General features: G+C 42.0%; 1 protein-coding gene across 8 annotated transcripts in view; it reads left to right on the top strand.

Annotated features, from left to right (window-relative positions):
* Positions 1–22,608, top strand: part of gabpb1 (GA binding protein transcription factor subunit beta 1) — an 84,304-nt gene that overhangs the window by 54,859 nt on the left and 6,837 nt on the right. For 5 of the 8 annotated variants that reach the window (XM_052040245.1, XM_052040243.1, XM_052040250.1 and 2 more), the window contains 2 exons: positions 2,577–2,759; positions 3,130–3,245. In XM_052040245.1, coding sequence (XP_051896205.1) covers positions 2,577–2,759; positions 3,130–3,245 — 299 coding nt within the window. Of the gene's footprint in view, positions 1–2,576; positions 2,760–3,129; positions 3,246–20,107; positions 21,352–22,608 lie in introns of those variants that run through there. The other 3 variants (XM_052040246.1, XM_052040244.1, XM_052040247.1) reach the window with 2 other exon arrangements.

The following is a 22,608-nucleotide window of genomic DNA, read 5'->3' as shown; positions in this document are numbered from 1 at the left end:
GATAGTTTAATGGTATAAATCACAAGAAATAACAGTAGTCATTTGGATTTACAACTTGCACAAACTTGCTGGCACTGTTTCAGACATCTTAAGGGTAAATAATATGGGAAAACTGGGGGAAAAAATCTGCTAGACAGCAAAATGACCCTACTGCACTGAAGCTGCCACATTCTCTGTGCATGTATCAAGAAATGCGAGTTGAAAAAAATAAAAATAGAAAAAAAACTGTTAATTCTTTTGCTTTTTGTATTTATTTACTTAATTCCCCCCCACCCGCCCCCCCCTCCCATAAATTCCATAACAATGAATTTTATTCCATTTCTCAAATTTTTGGGTAGTAATTTGTGAATTCTGTAAGGGCAGGTTTCCATCTTGAACAGCCTGAACACAGATTGCCTATAACGCATAAGATGATTTTGAGAAGATTCCCTGCAAGTTGTGCATGATATGAGAGGGTGAAGTTCATTGGAAAACTATGGTAGAACAATTGCATCTGCACCTTTGTCTAAGTGTTACATTGAGTATTTTGGGGATAATTTGTTCCCATAATCAACTAAATTCCTGCAACTTGAAAACTCTGCAAGGCTAGTGCATGGAGTGGTACCACAGCTGGAAAAATGTCTCTGTCTTTGTGAATTAAACTTCAAAATTACCTGTTTGCTATTTACATACTAGAATTAAAAATGACTAAAAGAATGGCTGATATATTAGACGAGGAGCATTAACTTCTTACTGATGAATACTCTCCCCTTAGCTGTAAAGATAGCGATGTCATCTAACGTCAGTGTAGAGAATCACAGGCAGATTAAGTACCTCGTGGTCTGTTCCAATAACAAATATACTTGAATAAATACTGAGAATAATTGAGTCATTTTCCTTTACATATTGCTTGATTAACTTCTGTTCGTTTTCAAGGGAATAGCAAATGACAGCTGCATTTGTATCGAAAGCAAATAATTTTTGTGGAAAGGTTATCCACTTTAACTACCTATTGGTCTATATTCAGACAAAATTATTGTTGTGATGAATGACAAGGGCACAACTTTATAATATCCAACATTCTGGATGCATATGGGAACTATAACAAGTGGTATGTATGGAAGAGGAAAGATTGAAGATAATTTTAAAAAACTGAAATCTGAAATAAAATAGAAAATGCTGGAAAAACTCAGCAGGTCAGGCAACATCTGTGAAAAGAGAAACAGTTATTATTTCAGGTCTCAGACCCTTCATCAGAAGAGAGATGATTGCTGATCTACTAATTATTATTTCCATATTTTTTCATTTTCTTTCTTTGTGGATATGTAGTGAATAATAATTTATATTGTCACTGTGGATGAAATATTTTGAAAGGCACTTCATTGACTTTTTGCCTTGCTTGTTACTTTCCACAGCAGCCTGGGAAGATTATTGGATCAAACCTCTGTTTGTTCTTAGAATCATAGAGTCATACAGCACGAAACAGTCACTTCAGCCCAACTCATCCATGCTAATTGTGTTGCCCAGCAAGCTAGTCCCATCAGCCCACGTTTGGCCCATAGCCTTCTAAACCTCTCCTATCCATGTACTTATCTAGATGGCTTTTAAATGTTGCTAATGTGCCCGCCTCAGCCACTATCTCTCGCAGCTCATTCCAAATACGCACCACCCTTTGCATGAAAACTCTTTCCTTGATGTCCCTTTTAAATCTCTCACCTCTGATCTTAAACCTATGCCTCTTGTTTTTAGCAGCCCCTCCCCAGGGGAAAGACTATGTGCTTCTGCAGCAGTGTGTGTAGTGTTGAAGTATAGTATTTATTGTGTTGCTGTTACAGCACAAAATGCGTAACACCTAATGTGATGTAAAATAATCTATTTCCATTAATTCTGTTGATGAATTCTAAAAAGAATTTTTTAAATCATCTTTGACTGTTTGGAGAATGCTTTTAAACATTCTGTATTATGTCAGATCAGCTTAAGAAAGTAAAGCAGACCAACCAAAGTAAAATGCAGCAAGATTTAACCATTACTTTTCTGTAACTGCAAAACTCTCCTTAAGACTCTTCTTTTTAAGTTCTAGGTCTGTAGGTACCCATGCAGTAATTAGTTGATTCTTTACAGGAAAGGCTGCCTGTAACAGTTGCAGTGCGACTGATCATTTGAGACAGTGGTGAGCTTACAAGTGCCTCTTGGTTTTGCTCAAAATGATGACAACTTGCTGCATCTGACTGCTGGCAGTGGGTGAGATTGGGTGGTGGATAGCCAGGGGTCTGCATTGAGGATGAGCTGCCTGAGCTATTGTCTGCTTGGAATTGGTGTGGTGGGGAGGGGAATGCTAACTAAGACAAGCCCCTGCTGCAGGTGGCCATGAAGGGTTTGGTGGTGCATCATTGTAAATTTATTTCAAATCTTTCATGGGTAGTTAACATCCTTGTCGTATAACAGTCCAGCTAATCCATAACTCTCTTCCTACTTCTTAGTGGATGCTTCTGATTGGGGAAGGTCTTCCCACTTAATCAAAATAAATAGAGTTTTGTTTGGAACATAATGATGTTCAAAATTCAGGATTAAAAGAGAAATATTGATTTTTCTTTCAGCAGTTGCTACAGAAGAAGTAGTAACAGCCGACTCTGTGGACAGTGCCATACAACAAGTTGTCAGCAGTGGAGGTCAGCAAGTGATTACCATAGTTACTGATGATATTCAGCTGAGCAACTTGCAGGCAGCCAGCGACAGCATGAATCAGCCAATCATTGTGACAATGCAGGATGGACAGCAAGGTAAAGTGTGATTAACTGATAACATACAATGTAAGTGAAAGCTCATTCACTTGTTTCCTGATATTCCCTCCAACTATTGATGTAAAATAAATACTGCAAAGCTGAACATGCCAGGGTAATTAAGCAGGTGTAACACACACACTTTTACTCAATGGATTAGGTAGTATCCACTCTGGCTACACTTAGTGACAGTAAAAATAATAATATTTTATTTCAAAGAATTTGTAGATACCATTACCTTGCACATTAAATACTTAAAATAATAAAATACACTTCAGCTGATCTACAGCTCACAATCATTGAAAAAAAAGTGCAATCATTAATAGAATTCTGTTTCTAAAGTTCTGTTGAAACTATTTCCATCTCCTAGTTTTGACCGTTCCGGCAACTGATATTGCTGAGGAGACTGTGATCACTGAAGAGCCTTTGATAAAGAGGCGTTGTGTGGAGATAATTGAAAATCACATTGATAGCACAGAGATTGAGGTAAGCATACAAAGAGTCATTCATTTCTGGCAGGGGATACTCTTGACTAAAGTATTGGTCAGCACTGAACCTGTGGTGTGGCTATTTGCTTCTGTAAGAATTCCAGAAAGCAGATCTTTTCCACCAGTATTTCATGGTGCCACGTTGGTTAGAATGTGATCACTCATTATATCCACCACTGTCTTTACCACTGTCTTTTCTTCACTACTGAGACTCTCTCAAGGACCTATCCCAAGTATTCTTTTATCAAGTTTTCTATTTGTTGTCAACTACACATTTTAACTGTTGTCTTGCTTTAAGTTATTTGATAACAAATGTCAGCAGTTGTGATTTCTTTTGCAGACCATTGTATTTATGTTAACTCACTTTGGGAGAGATGCCATACATACTAGTACAGTTAAGTGACAACGGACACATTTCTTGGATATATAATTTGGTAGAAGAAAAGGAAAGCCAAGCACTTAGCTGCAATATTGAAGTAATTCCACAAACTTCTGAGTTCAAGTCCCCTACCATCCTCTGAATCACCTACTTAAAACAACACAGGCCATTTGGTCCGTCGGATTCTTGCCATGCAGTCCCATTGGTCCCATTCCTCCCTCTCCTTTCCCTGTAGCTCTGCAACATATTCTCACATGCCCATCGATTCCCTTTTGATACTTTTTGTTGTTAACCTACACTAAGGAGTAATTTACAGTAGCTAATTAACCTGCCACAAGTGGGAACGAACCCATGCAATCACAGAGAGAGCTTGCAGACTCCACACAGACAGCACCAGAGGTCAGGATTGAGCCAGGGTCCCTGAGCTGTGAAAAGAGTTTTGTTCAACTCCCCTCTAATCCAGATCCGATTATTTCAGATCTAGACCTCGAATTCTTCACATCTCTGCAAGGGATATAGGTCTTTCTTATTTACTTTGTTTCCTCTCAGCCACCACTTTTAAAAGGAAAATAAATTTAGCTTTTAAATAAATCCCCTTTGCTAAAATTTTCCAGTCATGTCAACTTCCTCATAAATGGTCTCTGCTCTCTCTCAAATGCAATCATATCGTTCATATAAAGTGGTGGCCAGAAATATACACAACACTCAAACTGTAGTCTAACTTCCTTCCCTTATATTTTATGCCTTGGTTACTAAAGAAAAGCATGGTCTATGGTTTTGTTTTAAACTACCTGTTGACCTGCCCTGCTACCTTTAAGGATTTGTGGACATGCACTCCAGTGTCCCTTTGTTCCTCCACAGTACTCAGTATCATCCATTTATTGTGTATTCTCTTGTCTTGTACTGTTATACCCTCTCAAATGCATTATCTTTCATTTACCTGGATTAAATTTCATTTGCTGTGTTACTGCCCACCTGACCAGACCATCTATATCTTCCTGCAGTAAAAAGCTTTCATCCTCTCTTTCAACCACATGATCATTTTTGGATTCATCTGTAAACTTCTTTTATCATGCTCCCTACATTTCAGTCCATCTCATTGTTTGGACTATAAAAAGCAAGGGACTAAATATGAAGCCTATAGTCACAAAACTACCTGTTAACGAATACCTTTTGCATCCTACCACTGGGACAGTTTTGGATCCCTTAGATGCTGTTAGTTATTACATTCTCTTTAACAACCTGCCTTGTGGAACCTTGTCAAAAGTCCTGCTCAACTCCATGTAGACCGTATCAAATCTTTCATTCAGAAAGGTACAGGTTAATTAAGTCACCATGGATTTGTTAAGAGAAAGTGTCTGACTAATAATTTGTTAGTCAGACACTTTCTCTTAACAAATCTATGGTGACTTAATTAACCTGTACCTTTCTGAATGAAAGATTTTATTGTCATTTGGAATTGATTCCAATAATTGGCCCACTATCAAAGTTGGCTTGTAATTATTTAATTTATCACCTCCTCCCATTTTAAACAATAGTGCAATGTTAGAAGTTCTCCAGTCTTCTGGCATCACCCCAATAACCAAGCAATTGCTGTACTATATTCTGGATGGGTTCCCATGCTGTATCTGGTACATGGATTGGTCTCCTGTTCCTCCTACCCAGTAACTATGGGTGACAGCATCGGACACCCTTCTAGTGTTCTGCATTGTGCAGACACCAAGTGTATTGCTCAACACATTTCCTCATTTGATCTGGCAAAACCCTGCTGGACCTATTATCCCATGCTAGCTTCAGCCCTCATGTGCTGCTCCATTGCCCATTTGGTCACATGATTTTGGGATTTGTGTCTAAATCTTGATAGTTCCAGAATCATTTCATAATTTCCAACAGCAACAAGATTTTGCTAATGGAGACACAAGAGACTGCAGATGCTGAACCTGGAGCAACAAGCAAGATACTGGAGGAACTCGGGTCGAGACCCTTCATCTGCACTGGAGTCCCAAAATGTCAATTGTTCATTTCCCTCCACAGATGCTGCCTGACCCACTGAGTTCCTCCAACTTCTTGTTCGTTGCTCAAGATTTTACCAATGACAGGTGAAAACAGAGGCTTGAATACATAGGAAGTTAACAATGCGGGAATGAGTTGGTGCTGAAGTGAGCAAGGAATTGCTAAGGCTTGAGCAATTATTTTGGATTGTTGGCCTCTGATTCCACCTATCCACTTGCATGGTGGTTGTTTGAAGGATAGTCTTTTATTGTCAGTTAATTAATTGAGTCATTTTGTTCTCTGCTGGGAGTGTTATACATGTGGCATAAAGCTAAACAAACTGCATTCTGTTCAAATGTTTTGTTAGTGCTTTTGAGGAATTCATGTTACTACTTTTCCTGATGCAGGTTTCTCAGCCATACCATAATTTGTGCCAACAGAGCAGGGAGGGACTGTTTGCCAGTGTTTAGCTTAACTTCCATGTAATTAACTGCTAGGTGTTCATGAAAGCTCTTCCTCAGGTTAGGACTATGTTACTAGCTGTTTTCTTCCTGTTGGATTTTGTTGGGTCATGGAGCTTGAGGAGCATTGTTAAGTGACTTGTACCAGACTGTTATCTGTGCTTTCTCCCTCTGTTCTGAGGAGACTTGCCATTAGCTCCGTGGCTCCTCATCGCAGTACAGCTATGTTTGAAATGTAGCCGTACAGCAGATGAAATCAGGAAGCACATCTTTAAGGTATAGCTCTTGCTCTGGTTATGGATTCCCTAATTCACTTCCACCTTCACTGAGAGATTTTAGGCAATGTAAAGGTAACATGAAGATAGTGTAACTACAGTGACCCCATTTAACTTGTTAGACCATATTTGGCTCATTAACAATTTCATTGAGGTTCTATTTATGCCTGGTTTTCTAAGCAGAACCATCCTCCAAACGTGTGAACCTTAAGTTCAGAGAAAGGCCATGCTGAGACAAGGAAATTGTCAGGACAATGACAATGGACCAGCCATGTGGCTTCTTCCACAGTGACAGTCAGAGCTAGATAACAGTTGCATATATCATGTGCAACTGTTGCACACATTATTTCAACTGTTGCACATTGTGCAACTGTTGCACATGTCATGTGCAACAGTTGCACAATGACAATGGACCAGCCATGTGGGTTCTTCTGCAGTGACAGTCAGAGCTAGATAACAGTTGCTCATGTCACCAGGGGCATAGTTGGAACTAATTATATGATAATTACTGGAAAGGGGTCTGACTCGGGTCTTTGGGATTATGGCCGGTACAAATACAAAGGCGCACAGAATACATTTCTGCAGAGTCTAAAGTCTAAAAGTGGTAAGGTGGATGGGCTAAAGTGCATTTACTTAAATGCAAGAAGCATCAGGAATAAGGGTGATGAACTGAGAGCTTGGATAAATACATGGAACTATGATATTGTGGCTCTTGCAGAGACTTGGCTGTCACCAGGGCAGGAGTGGATACTGAATATTCCCGGATTTCAGTGTTTTAAAAGGGATGGGGGGTGGGGGGGGATGGTGGAGAAGAGGAGGAGGGGTGATGTTACTGGTCAGGGATACTATTACAGCTGCAGAAAGGGTGGATGATGTAGCGGGATCCTTGCTAGAGCCAGTATGGGTGGAAGTTAGGAACAAGAAAGGAGCAGTTACTGTACTGGGAGTATTCTATAGGCCCCTTGGTAGCAGCAAGGATACTGAGGAGCAGATTCGGAGGCAGATTTTGGAAAGATGCAAAAGTAACAGGGTTGTTATCATGGGAGACTTTAACTTCCCAAATATTGATTGGCACCTGCTTAGTACCAAAGCTTTAGATGGGGCAGAGTTTGTAAAGTGTGTCCAGGACGGATTCCTGTCACAGTATGTTGACAGGCCGACTAGAGGGAATGCCATATTAGATCTAGTATTAGGTAATGAACCGGGTCGGGTAACAGGTCTCTAAGTGGGTGAGCATTTGGGGGACAGTGACCACTGCTCCCTAACCTTTAGCATTGTCGTGGACAAGGATAGGACCAAAGAGGACAGGAAAATACTTAATTTGGGAAGGGCAAATTATGAGGCTATAAGGCTAGAACGTGAAATGGGATGACATTTTTGAAGGGAAATGTACTATGGAGATGTGGTCATTGTTCAGGGATCTCTTACAGGATATTAAGGATAAATTTGTCCCGGTGAGGCAGAGAAAGAATGGCAGGGTGAAGGAACCATGGGTGACAAGAGAGGTGGAACATCTAGTTAGGAGGAAGAAGGCAGCATACATAAGGTTTAAGCAGCAAGGATCAGATAGGGCTCTTGAGGATTATAGGGCAGCAAGGAAGGAACTTAAGAAGGGGCTGAGGAGAGCAAGAAGGGGAAATGAAAAGGCCTTGGCGAGTAGGGTTCAGGAAAACCCCAAGGCATTTTTCACTTAAGTGAAGAGCAGAAGGATGACAGGAGTAAAGGTGGGACCGATTAGGGATAAAGGTGGGAGGATGTGCCTGGAAGCTGTGGAAGTGGCTGAGGTCCTCAGTGAATACTTTACTTCGGTATTCATCAAGGAGAGGGGACTTGATGACGCTGAGGACAGTGTTGGTAAGGGTAATGTTATAGAGCATGTTGATATCAAGAGAGAGGATGTGTTGGAGCTGTTAGAAAATATTAGGACAGATAAGGCCCCAGGGCCTAACAGAATATTCCCCAGGTTCTCTGCGAGGTGAGGGAGGAGATTGCTGAGCCTTTGGCTAGGATCTTTGAGTCCTCGTTGTCCACGGGAATGGTACTGGAGGATTGGAGGGTGGCAAATGTCATCCCCTTATTCACAAAAGGTAGTAGGGATAGTCCAGGGAGTTATAGACCAGTGAGCCTTATGTCTGTGATGGGCAAGCTGTTGGAAAGGATTCTTAGAGATAGGATCTGTGGGCATTTAGAGAATCATGGTCTGATCAGGGACAGCCAGCATGGCTTTGTGAAGGGTAGATCATGTCTCACAAGCTTGATAGTGTTCTTTGAGGAGGTGACCAGACAGATTGATGAGGGTAGTGCAATAGATGTGGTCTACGTGGATTTTAGTAAGGCATTTGACAAGGTTTCACTTGGTAGGCTTCTTCAGAAGATCAGAGAGCATGGGTTCCAGGGAAGCCTGGCCATGTGGATTCAGAATTGGCTTGCCTGTAGAAAGCAGAGGGTTGTGGTGGAGGGAGTGCATTCAGATTGGAGGGCTGTGACTAGCGGTGTCCCACAAGGATCGGTTCTGGGACCTCTGCTTTTTGTGATCTTTATTAATGACTTGGATGACGGGGTAGAAGGGTGGGTTGGCAAGTTTGCAGATGACACAAAGTTTGGTGGTGTTGTGGATAGTGTGGAGGATTGTCGAAGATTGCAGAGGGACATTGATAGGATGCAGAACTGGCAGATGGAATGCAATTCGGAGAAGTGTGAGGTTTTATACTTTGGAAGGACAAATTCCAAGGCAGAGTACAGGGTAAATGACAGGATAAAACTAGGGAGGGAAAGAATTAGTTAAGATGGAGGACATGGTGGTGTGCTGCAGCTGCTTAACGTGGGAGCTCGTGGACCTTGCTGTGGTGCACGATGACCACGTCTGCAGTAAATACTTGAGGCTGGAGGAACTTCGGCTCAGAATTGATGAGCTGGAGTTGCAGCTTCAAACACTGCGAAGCATCAGGGAGGGAGAGAGTTATGTAGATACTGTACATTGGGAGACAGTCACCCCCCCCCCCCCTTAGAGCAGGTACTTCTGGGGTCCAGGAAGTAGACAGAAGGGTGACTGTCAGTGGAGAGAAAAGGAAAAAGAAAACGAACAGGTTGATAGTGCAGAGGACCCTGGAGGCTGTTCCCCTCAATAACAGGTTTTCCGCTTTGGAAGCTGTTGAGGGGGATGACCTGCAGGGATCAAGCAGCAGTAGCCAGGTCTCTGGTACTGGGACCAGTCCTGCTGCTCAGAAGGGAAGGGAGGAGAAGAGGAAGGCAGTAATGATAGGGGACTCGATAGTCAGGGAAACAGATAGGAGTTTCTGTGGCAGTGAGCATGAATCCCAGATGGTATGTTGCCTCCCAGGTGCCAGGGTCCAGGATGTCTCTGATCGGGTCCACAGGATCCTTGAGCAGGAGGGAGAACAGCCAGAAGTCGGGGTTCATGTTGGTACCAACGACATAGGTAGGAAGAGGGATGAGGTCCTGAAAAGTGAGTTTAGGGAGCTAGGCAGAAGGCTGAAGAACAGGACCTCGAGGGTAGCAATCTTGGGATTACTGCCAGTGCCATGCGATAGTGAAGGTAGGAGTAGAAGGAGATGGCAAATAAATGTGTGGCTGAGAAGTTGGTGCAGGAGGGAGGGTTTTAGATTTTTGGATCATTGGGATCTCTTCTGGGGAAGGTGGGACCTGTACAGAGAGGACTGGTTACACCTGAACACGAGTGGGGTCAATATCCTTGCAGGCAGGTTTGCTAGGGTGGTTCGGGAGGGTTTAAACTAGTTTGCGAGGGGGGTGGGAACCAGAGGGCACACCGTGCCGGATGTGCACTTGCCCAATAACAGCTGCTCCCAATCTACTCTCCCTGGTTCCTGCCTAATAATATTGTAATTTTCCTTTCCCCAATTTCGCACTTTCTCCCGAGCTGTGGTGATCACTGTTCTCAAAATGCTCTCCCACTGAAACCCCAATCACCTGTCCAGGCTCATTTCCCAATACAATATGGTCCCTCCTCTAGTTGGATTATCTACATAACTTTCCAAGAAACCTTACTGGATGTACCTAACAAATTCTGCTCTGCCTAAGCCTCTTGTACTAAGGAAGTCCCAACCAATATTGGGCAAGTTAAAGTAACCCATTACGACAACCCTGTAGGTTTCCATAATCTGTCTACATATCTATTCCTCTATCTCCCGGTGTCTTTTGGGAGGCCTGTAGTATAACCCCACCAGAGTGATTGCACTTTCTTATTTTTGAGCTCTACCCGTATTGTCTCAGTGGATGAGCCCTCCAGTATGTCCTCTCTGAGTGCAGCTGTGACATTCTCAAAGTCAAAGTTGAATTTATTGTCATGCACATGTATGCACAGGTGCATCGAAAACTTATTTGCAGCAGCATCATAGCACGGATACAGGCCCTTCAGCCCAAGCAGTCCATGGCGACCATGGTGTCCACCCAGCTAGTCCCAATTTCCTGCGTTTGGTCCATATCCCTCCAAGCTCTGCCCCTCCATGTACCTATCCAAGTGCTTAAATGATACTGTTATACCTGCCTCACCCACTTCCTCTGGCAACTCGAATACTCACCACCCTCTGCATGGAAAAAGTTGCCCCTCCGGTCCCTATTAAATCTTTCCTCTCTTACCCTAAACCTATGCCGCTTGTACAGTGTCACAGGGACATAGCATCAGATACACAACATTCACAAGAAAAACATAAATATAAATTATACACAATTTTTACAAGAAAATACACAACTAGAACAAAAAAAAGTCTGTTGTAGTGCAAATTGATCAAAGTGGTCATAATGTTGCTATACTGAGGTAGTGATTAGGTTTGTGCAGATTGGTTCAAGAACTAAATGGTTGAAGGGAAGTAGCTGTTCCCAAACCTGGTGGTGTGGGACTTCAGGCTTCTTTACCTCCTGCCCGATAGCAGCTGTGAGAAGATGGCATGCGCCGGATGATGGGGATCTTTGATGGTGGATGTTGCCTTCTTGAGGCAGTGCCTCCTGTAGATAGTACCGATGGTGGGGAGGGATGTGCCCGTGATGTATTGGGCTGAGTCCACAACTCTACAGCTGCTTATGTTCCTGCACATTCGAATTGCCATCCCAAACCATGATGCATCCAGTCAGGATACTTTCAACAGTACATCTGTAGAAATTTTACTGTTCTAAGAAAGTAAAGATGCTGGCACACCTTCCTTGCACCTTTCTTCTCCCTGATTAGTAATGCAACTCCTCCACCTCTTTTACCTCCCTCTTTATCTCATCTAAAACATCAAAACCCTGGAACATTGAGCTGTTAGTCCTGTCACTCTTTCAACCAAGTCTCTGTAATGGCCGCAACATCACACTTCCATGCGTTGATCCAGCTGTAAGTTCATCTGCCTTATCCACAATACTCGTTGCATTGAAATAAACACACTTCAGCCCATCAGTCCAACCATGTTCATTAACCTGGCCCTGCCTGTCTTTCCTATCAGATGTACTTGGCCTAACCCCTACCTTCCCCTCAATCCCTCCAGCTGCTGCTCTGTTGCTCTGGTTCCCACTCCCCTGCCGCACTGATTTAAACCCTCCCTATTAAGCTCTGATGCTTCTTAAAATAGAAACACAACACCTCATCGCCCCACTTCACCTGATAAGTCCACTCATCAAAATGCTGAGTGTTGTACTTTGACTCTATTTGCAGTATATTTCTATGCTCCCTTCTGTCAAGCTCTGATTATCATTACACGGTAACCTTCTTGCCCGTTAACCTCCTAAACCTCCCTTCAGCTGAGCCCCAGCTACTTACTTTAAAGCCTAGTCACAGACTCATCTACTTGATTTGCTATGACACTGATCCCAACCCAGTCCATGAAGCCTGTCTCAATGGAACAACTTCCTCTTTCCCCAATACAAATGCTTGTGCCCCCTCTGGTTGAACCCTTCCCCCACCATACGACCAACTCTCTAACCCTGTTGGCTTGGGTAGTAATCCAGGGACTATTACTTCTGTGCTTCAGCTTTGTGATTTAGAATAATTGCTGCTCATATTCACTGAGTAGAATATACTTCTAGTTTTCCTTCTGTCATTGGTACTGGCATTGCCCCTGGCAACTGGATACTTCCACCCCCACTTTGTTCCTCCTCAACCCCATGCCAATAGCCAGATAACGCAGCCATAACAGAACTTCAGAGCGGCTGAGAATAGTATTTTCATCCCCTTATTATACTATCCCCTAACTATACTATGTTCTTTATCACTCCCCTAACTGCATCTCATGGAACTTCAGCTCAGAGCTGAGCTAGAATCAGAACTGTGCTACATCAGGGAGGGAGAAGATGGCCTGGACAGTAGTCAGAGGTTAAATATTGTAGATTTGGTCAGTGGCTGTACAGGAGGATGTGACTGTAAGTTAGCCAGTTAAAGGGTTTCAGAAGGGGACTAGGCTCCTTCATTTGAACATCAGGTGTAGTTACTTACAGTCTGTGTAGCCAAGAGCAGAGGTACTCTTGGGTGCAGGGAGTCGAAGGTGGAAATGAGCAAAACTGCCCATAACACTGTGGTATAGGAACCATTCAAGATGTGGGAGGGAAAATGAATGCAGTAATGAAAGGCTGTTTTAGATCTGATTGTAGGTAGTAAGAAAGCATTAATTAATTATCTCATTGTAAAGGATCCTCTAAGGAAGATTGAACATGATAGGATTTCATATCCAGCTTGAGAGTGAGAAACTGAAGTATGAAACTAATGTCTTGGACCTAAATAATGGCAATTGCAATGGTATGAAAGCAGGTGTCTGTAAAATGTGATTGTGTTGGTTATGATCTTCCATAATTCCCAAGGTTCTCAAAAGATCTTCGTTTGAAGTTGTGGTGAGGGAGAATGGACCGGACAAAGGGAATATCTCTGATAACGTGAGGCCATGGTTGCTATGGGGATAAGCTGTAAATGAGGTCATCTGGCTGATGAGTTAATGGGGACAGTTAGAGAGGGAGAAAGGAAACGAGGAGTGTAAAAATTATGAAAATTGAGCAATTAGAGCGTGAGAACAGAAACAAAGGAACATAAAAATTGTGAATTGCAGGGTTGCAGGAAGTGCCAGGCTGTGCTAATGGAGAGATAAAAACTGAGCAGATATCACCAATGCACTGGCCACTTCTGACACAGACAGAGAAAGCAAGTTACCCAAAGTTGTAGAATTTGATATTGAGACCAGAAAGCTGCAATTTTCCCAGATGGAGCATGAGTTGCTATTCTTCAAGCTTACAAATTTGATCCGAGTCTTCCTTATTTGTCCACCCTTGTCCAATGAGAATTAAATTTGTACTCAATAATATAGTCTAGTAATTTTACCAGCACTGGGGTTAGACAGGTTATCGTATGGTTACCAGGTTTATACCTCTTCCCCTCTTTGAACAGCATTGTAACAATTATACTGAACAAGTGTGTGGTGATGCACCTTGGCAGGAGCAACAGGAAGGTTGTCTAGTCTAAAGAAATGATCTTTCCAATGCTTGAAGGAGTAGAGGGACTTGGGATGTTCACTTCATGTGGCAGGGTTAGCTGATGAGCTGTTTAAGCAGAGCCAATATAAATAGAGCCATTGAATCCAAAAACAATGTTATGTTCCACGTAGGCAAATCAGTGGTTGGCCTCAATAGGAGAAGTGTGTGCAATACTGGGAACCTCAGGATCAAGCTCATGAAGATGGTGCAGCTACATTGTATGAGGATGGTTATAAATGAGGAATGTCAGTTTTGTGGAGCAATTGGGGAAGCAGGGATTGATCTTCTTTGAAGAAGAGGGATAGACTTGGTAGAGGTATTCACAGTCAAAGTCAAGTTTATTGTCATCTGTACAAGTACATGTGTGCACAAGTGCAATAAAAAACTTACTTGCAGCGGCACCACAGGCACATAGCATCAGATACGCAACACTCACAAGAAAAATATAAATTAAGCATAAATTACACACAGTTTTTACAAGAAAACACAATTAGAACAAAAAAATTCCATTTTAGTGCAAATTGATCAAAGTGGTCATAGAGTTATAGAGCAATACAGCACAGATACAGGCCCTTTGGCCCAACCAGTCCATGCCAACCATGTTGTTCACCCAGCTAGTCCCAATTTTCTGCATTCGGCCCATATCCCTACAATCCCACCCCTCCATGTACCCAAGTATTTCTTAAATACTAATGTACCTGACTCAACCATTTCCCTTGGCAGCTCGTTACATATACCCACCACCCTCTGCATGAAAAGTTGCCCCTCAGGTCCCTTTCAAATCTCATCCTAAACCCATGTCCCCTGGTTTTGGACTCTTCTACCCTGGGGAAAAGACAGTTATCCACTTTATCTGTGCCTCTCATAATTTTAAACACTTCTATAAGGTCACCCTTCATTCTACGTTCCAAGGAATAAAGACCTAGTCTGGCCAACCTCTCCCTGTAACTCAGGCCCTCTAGTCCTGGCAACATCCTCGTAAATCTTTTCTGTGCTCTTTCTGTTTGCTAACCTGGAGTGATTAGGGTTGTGCCGGTTTGTTCAAGAACCGAATGCTTGAAGGGAAGTAGCTGTACCTGTTCTTAAACCTGGTGATGTGAGATTTCAGGCTTTTGTACCTACTGCCAGATGGTAGCTATGAGAAGATGGCATGCCCCGGATGGTGGAGATCTTTGATGATGGATGTTGCCTTCTTGAGGCAGCGCCTCCTGTAGATACTACCCATGGTGGGGAGAGATGTGCCCATGATGTATTGGGCAGAGTCCACTACTTTCTGCAGCTTCTTGCGTTTCTGCACATTTGAATTGCTGTACCAGACCATGATACAACCAGTCAGGATACTGTTAATAGTACATCTGTAGATGTTTGTTAGAGTGTTTGGTGACAAGCCGAACTTTCTTAACCTCCTAAGAAAGTAAAGACGTTTGTGCACTTCCTTATGATTGCATCTGCGTACTGGGCACAGGACAGGTCATCTGATATGTTAACACCCGGGAATTTAAAGCTGCTGATTCTTTCCACCGCCAATGCTGCAATGTAGACTGGCGCATGTTCACCCTCCTTCCCCTTCCTGGTCAACTATCAGTTCTTTATTTCTACAGACATCGAGCAAGAGGTTGTTGTTGTGGCACAACTCAACCAGGTGACCTATCTCACTCCGGTAAGCTGACTCATCACCACTTGTGATTCGTCCAGCAACAGTGGTGTTGTCGGCGAACTTGTATATCTAATTGGAACCATGCTTAGCCACACAATCATGTGTATAGAAAGTAGAGCAATGACGGGTTGGTAACCAATTACTGCAGAAATAAAATAATAGGCAAAAGAGTAAAATATTTAATGCAGAGATTAAACTCTGGATTGCGCAATCTGAAACTGTGGTAGAAGTATATTCCTCTTGCAGTTTCAAAAAGGAGTTGCAGAGAAGTAATGCACAGAATCTGAAAGAATTAGGAAAGAACCTGTGTTCTGGGAAGACACATGAATGTGCAGAGAATGGACATTGTGTAGGCAGAAGGTATTAGTTTAGTTAGGCATTTAACTAGTTTAATTAATTTGGCACAACATCGTGGGCTGAAGGATCTTTTCCTGTGCTGTACCATTCTATGTTCTAAGGCCTTTCACAACCAGTTTCGTCATGATCAGCAAAATGATCTCCTACTGTGCAGTAACATTCTAAGGTTCTAACAAATTGTTGTTTTGTGGGGGAGAAAAAAGGCAGCAGGGTTTTCTGGACTGCAGGAGGTACAGAAGCCTGAACTCACGCCACCAGATTCAAGAACACCTACCTCCCTTCAACTGTCTGGTTCTTGAGCCAACCAGCAAAACCTAATCACTAGAGATTTAGCAACACTATGACCACTTTGCACTAAAACGGACTTTGTCGTAAAAATTTTGTATAATTGATGTTTTTCTTGTGAATGCTGCTATATGATGCTGTGTGCCTGTGATGCTGCTGCAGGGAAACTTTTCCTTCCACTTGTGCATATGACAATAAACTCGACACCAACTTTGACTTTAGAGAACTGGTAGTCATCAAACAAATGTTTGCAATAAGATCCAGTTTAAGCAATTGAACAATATACGATAAGTAGTCATACGAAATAGCTTTGCATTTTTTATTTCATGATCGTGACTCATGTCATTTTTGTACATGTCTGAAAGTATGCCGGTTCATTACAAATACTAAGTTTTCTTTTGGAAAAAGACAGTAACTTTGTGGAGCCTGAAATTCTGAGGTGGGTAATGTGATTTAAGGAGTTTAAGGATTAATTTCAAGCTGCCATAGTGAAGAATTAAGTTAGATCTGAACAACATTACAGTGCTCCAGAACTTGGACTAGCTCTAAGCAATGCCACAAGAGATCAGCTGGTGTACTGCTAGCTGTGCTGGATCTTGCCAAGTTAATGAGGCATAATTATGGACCATCTTTCAGCCTTGCTTGGGATCAAGTTCTGCTTGAACTGTTTTCTAAACATCTGTGTTTCTGCTGAAGATATTAATGTTAGGGGCTTTACAGATTGGGAATGGAATCTATTTTGCAGTAGAGTTCCATATGGTGATCATGTATTCAAAACTCAGAGTGATTTCAGACTATAGAGGAAGCTGGGGTTACAGGGATCAGGCAGGACAGTGGAATTAGACCAACATTGGATTGGCATGATCTCTTTGAACGTTGGATCAAGCTCGAGGAGCTGTATGACTACTGTTTCACTGAGGAGCTGTATGACCACCACATCACACTGGAATCATGAGGGACAACCAATTGTTGTGTATGCCAGAGTCTAAAGATACCCTAAAGTACCCTGTGCTGTACTATTCTATGTTCTATGTAAATTCAAGAGCTGCAAAATCAATAAACTATGTCACTTGTTGCTAATGGCTAAGTGGCTCTCTTAGGAATCTCTCAAGCAGGGTTCATCCACCAATACTGTCTCAATATTGGGTAATCAGTGCTTAAACACAGGTTCTTTTATAGAACATAGAACAATACAGCACAGTACTGGCCCTTAGGCCTACAGTGTTGTGCCAAACTATATGAACAGTTCCTCATCCAAGTCATTTATAAAAATCACAAAGAGTAGGGGTCCCAGAACAGATCCCTGCAGAACACCACTGGTCACCGACCTCCAGGCAGAATATTCTCCATCTACTACCACCCTGCCTTCTGTGGGCAAGCCAATTCTGAATCCACACAGCCAAGTCTCCACGGATCCCATGCCTCATGACTTCCTGAATGAGCCTACCATGAGGAACCTTGTCAAACGCTTTACTGAAGTCCATATACGCCACATCCACCGCTCTACCTTCATCTATTTGTTTTGTCACCACCTCAAAAAAATCAATTAGGCTTGTGAGGCATGACCTGCCCCTCACACAGCCATGCTGAATATCCCTAATAAGACTGTGCTTCTCCAAATGCTCATAAATCCTGTCCCTAAGAATCCTCTCCAATAGCTTGCCCACTACTGACATAAGACTCACAGGTCTATAATTCCCAGGATTATCCCTATTACCTTTCTTGAACAAGGGAACAACGTTTGCCATCCTCCAATCCTCTGGTACCACTCTTGTGGCCAGAGAGGATACAAATATCATCGCCAACGTCCCAGCAATCTCTTCCCTCACCTCCCTTAGTAACCTGGGGTATATCCCGTCCAAACCTGGGGACTTAACGATCCTAATGTTTTTCAGAAGCTCCAACACTACCTCTTTCTTAACCTCAAAATGCTCTAGTACATTAACCTGTTCTACGCTGACCTCATATTCGTCAAAGTCCCTCTCCCTAGTGAACACTGAAGCAAAGTATTCAGTAAGGACCTCCCCTACCTCCTTCGCCTCCAGGCACATTTTTCCCCCTTTATCCCTGAGCGGTCCTACCCTTACTCCAGTCATCCTCCTGTTCCTCACGTACGTGTAGAACACCTTGGGGTTTTCATTAATTCTACACACTAAGACCTTCTTGTGTCCCCTTCTAGCTCTCCTAAGTACCTTCTTAAGCTCTTTCCTGGCAACCATATAATTTTCAAGAGCCCTGCCAGATTTTTGCTTCCTAAACCTCAAGTATGTTTCCTTCTTCCTCTTGACTTAATGCCTGCTTCTGCTCCCTTGTCTTGTGATCTTTTAATTTGTGGAACTCCTTGCCACATACATCAGTGGAGGCCAGATCAGTGGGGGCGTTCAAGGAGGAGATAGATAGATGTCTAAGTAGTCAGGGTATCAAGAGATATGGGGATAAGGCCGGAAATTGGGATTAGAATAGCTTTTCTTTTGTTTTTTTTTCTCCCCCCCCCCCCCCCCCCATTCCCCATTTCTCATTTCTTTTTTTCCCTTTTCCTTGGAGCAGACTCGATGGGCCGAATGGCCTGCTTCTGCTCCCTTGTCTTGTGATCTTCACCTCTCTAGTCAACCATGATTCCTTTTCCCTACCATCCTTTCCCTGTTTTAGTGGGACAAATCTATCCAGAACTCTTATGCAAGTGTTCCCAAAGCAGCCTCCACATTTCTTCTGTGCATTTCACTGAGAAAATCTGTTCCCAATTTACGGTCCCAAGATCCTGCCTAATACTGTTGTATTTAGCTCCTCCCCCAATTAAAAACATTCCCATATTTTCTGCTCCTATCCCTGTCCATGGTTATGCAGAAGGTCAAGGAGTTGTAGTCACTGTCTCTGAAATGCTCACCCACCGACAGGTCTGTCATCTGACCAGATCCAGTGTGGCCTCTCCTCTAGTTGGCCTGTCCACAGTCCTGGTTGTGAGTAGCCTCTTCATCTTCAAGGACCTCTCTATTTGTTTTGAGTGCTTCTTGTTTACTCTGCACCATGTACAATTAATGTGAACTACAGGAGAGGAAATGATTGTATAAAATATTTATTTTCCTCCTTTTAGGAAGTGTACTGCCGTAGGCTGCAGCAGTCACACTGTTTTATTTCATCAGTTCCTTTATTTAGACTTTGGGTCAAAACAACCTCTACCTGTTTGCAACTTGAAACGTTTGATACCGCTGGCCCTGGTAGCTGCAGTGTTAGTTTGAAATAGACTCTAGTTTGCAACCAGGAATTAAACAGGAGGACAGAGCTGTTTTGGGTTTAATCTGTTTTCCGTTTTGCTTTAAGAAAGTAGCTGTTGGTGTGACCAGTGGGATAGATTTCTATGTTTGTGCTGCTCTCTCTCGTTTTCCTGCGTACACCAGGGCATGTTGTGTTGTTGCATTGTTTCCAGTGATCCTGAGTCTGGCCACAAGTGGTGAAACCATTGAAAAGGAGAGTTCAGTCTCTTGCATTCTTGCACACATAATGCACCACAGGACCACTCTTGTCTTGTCCTTCCTAAGCACAGGGTGCAAAATGTAATTACTGCCCCTTCCTGCTGTCCCAGCTATGTGGGACCTGCAGTTTAATCAGCTGTCAGTAACTTGAGGTAAGCAGAAAATACTGCCTTTGAAATTGGCTTTCACTGAAACTTCATGAGTTGAGATGAGCTTCTGTTAAAAACAATATTCTGCTGGCAGAATCTGAATTTTAAATAGAGCCTGTTTGCTTGATTTACACATTGATGAGTTAGTGCAGTTTCTGCTAAATTTACTGCAGATTATCTTAAACCCATCCAACTTCACTATGTCAAGTAGCTAAGCTAGAGTGATATCTGTTTGGAATAATGAACACTAAATTCATATTACTGAATAAAAGGACAAAGTAATGGGTACATTCACAATGACCAATCTTTCCCCATGACACTTTTGAAAAACCTAATGTTAATTTTTGATTCTGTTGTTGTTTTAGGTTCACAGTGAGATGTTAAATACACAAACACTGCTGGTTAATCTAATGGAAAAGGAGCATGAATTAGCGCAAACACAGTGATGTACTTAGAAGAATGGAGGAAATTAAATGCCAAGATATACCAAAAGACACAAGGAAGGCCAATAAAATATTCTTTAAAATTAACACTTAGACATATTTGCATTTCAAATTGCTGTTGTACTTGGAGTAAGTGTAAAAAGGAATTCTTACTTACTTGAGAAACTTGAAATGTGTAAGCCCAGCTTCTCAAATGTCCCTTCAATTCAATACTTTATGTAACAAAAAAATGATAAATTATGTTGCTATGTGAAGAGCCCTTGATGGGAAGATGGGCTATAATACTGTTTGAGAGTGGAAAAAAATCTATATTTTTACTTCTCTGGGTAAGGATAGGTTAAATGACATTTATTTTAATAAACAAAAAGTTAGATCAGAATTCACATTCTTGTGGATATTGTTTACTTATAAAGACTAATTTAGTAACTGTTAGAGATCTGAACAAAACATTTTAAACAAATGCTTCTTCCACTCGCTCATTTCAAATATTCTGGATGCTGCTCATGTTACTATGGAAGAGGAGGCAGAAAGTGGCCTTAATCAAAGTGAAACAAATGAAAAATAAGCCAACGTTTTTTTGTTCCAATGTAATTCTGTCCAAGTTCAAATCAAGGACTTAAAGGTTCTCCTGGTAGGATGTTTTCCTCCAAATTTCCTGTAGCTGATGTCATTTAGTAACCACTAAATATTTTGACTTTTAAAATACATTGCATGTATAAGGAGGAGAGGGGCAAGATCAGGAGCTAAGAGAAATGGCAACTTATTCCTCTATCCTGAGAGGATGCTTTTGAAATTTGAACCAAGGACCAAGATATGTTGGGGGTGTCTGTTTCACATAGGGTCTGTTCTGCATGTCCAATGACCTGTTAAAATCTCATTCACATGGTGTAGCATGGTTTCCAGCTTGTAATTCTTTACAAAGAAGAAAAAAGTTGATGTGTTTCTATTGGGAACATCTATGTAATAAAGATTTTTTTTGCTTTCTTATTTTTTTTGTCATATTTAAATATGAAGACTAAAATCTTTGCTTTTTGCTTATGTCTGCAGCAGTCAGAGATTTGTCATCCAGGCTTTCAATTTAAGAAGCCTTTGCAAATAAAACCTCCATTTGTGTCAACCACCCAAGTCTTCTGGTGGTTTTAGAATAAAAGCTATTTTTGACTTTGTGTACCTCCTTAGAATCCTGTACATTTTCTGCATTGAATTCCATGGATTCTCATATCTCTCCATTTCATATTTCTTGTATTTATAGACTATACAAATAATTATTTATAGATGGTCACAATTGAATAGTAAGGACTAAAACAGGTTTAAAACAAATACTAAACCATCTTGATCACCCAACTTGACCAGAATTTTGTTGGATATTCATTGTTGATAACTGGTAGTGACTGCCTCTCCCAAGGATCCTGGATCCTTTGGGCTGTGGCCTCAGTTACAACTTAATTCTCATAAAATTGTGCTTAAGAATTGATATGTAAATGTGTCTGAAATTCCTTTCTATTTATTTAAATCAGTAACACTGGCTTCACTAAACATCAGTGTTGCATATAATTGTAAATGCCTTGGTACCTTAAGGGAAATTGCATTGTTTTAATCCTTCATCCTTCATTAATTTCTCCTGTGATTTGTTTCATGTTGTTGCTTTGAAAGAACCTGGCAACATGAGTTTTCTACTCATTTCACTGGAAGTTGCTTGGACCTGTGTTGTCTATATCAGTGAAACCTCGATTTTTGTAAATCTCATTTTTGGGGTCTGGGCATTGCTGGAAAGACGCACCTATTTCTCATTTCTAATTGCTCTCTGAACCTTGAACCACTACTGACCTTGTGAGGAAGGTGCTGTTAGAAAGGGAGTTCCAAGATTTAGACCCAGCAATGATGAAGGATATAAGGTGATATATTTCCAAGTCAGGATGGTATGAGGCTTTAGGAGTCTGCAGCTGGTGACGTCCCCATGTCCCTACCGCCCTTGTTCCTCATGGTGAAAGAAATTTCAGGTGTGGGAGGTGCTGTTAAAGTAGCTGAGTAAGTAGCTGAACTGCATTTTGTGGATGGTGCACCCTGCAACCACAGTGTGCTGGTGGTGGAGGGAATAGATTGTTGACGAGCTGTGAATCAAACTGCTTTGTCCCGGTTTTGAGTTTCTTGAGTCATTGGTGCTGCACTCAGTGGATAGTATTCCATCATGCTCCTATGTTGTACCTTGTAGATGTTGGGAAGGCTTTGAGTGTCAGGAAGTGAGTTATTTACTGCAGGATACCCAGCCTCTGACTGCATGTCTAGTGTTTGTGTGTCTGGTCCAGTTGGGTTTTCTGGTCATGAGTCATCTAGCATATTTATGGTCAGGGACTTGGTGATGGTGATGGCCTTAATGTCAAGAGAAGGTAGTTAGACTCTCTCTTGTTAGACTTGACCATTGC

The sequence above is a fragment of the Pristis pectinata genome, chromosome 28 (assembly GCF_009764475.1).
Source record: "Pristis pectinata isolate sPriPec2 chromosome 28, sPriPec2.1.pri, whole genome shotgun sequence".
Taxonomy (NCBI): domain Eukaryota; kingdom Metazoa; phylum Chordata; class Chondrichthyes; order Rhinopristiformes; family Pristidae; genus Pristis; species Pristis pectinata.
This window is presented reverse-complemented; position numbering and strand designations above follow the sequence as displayed.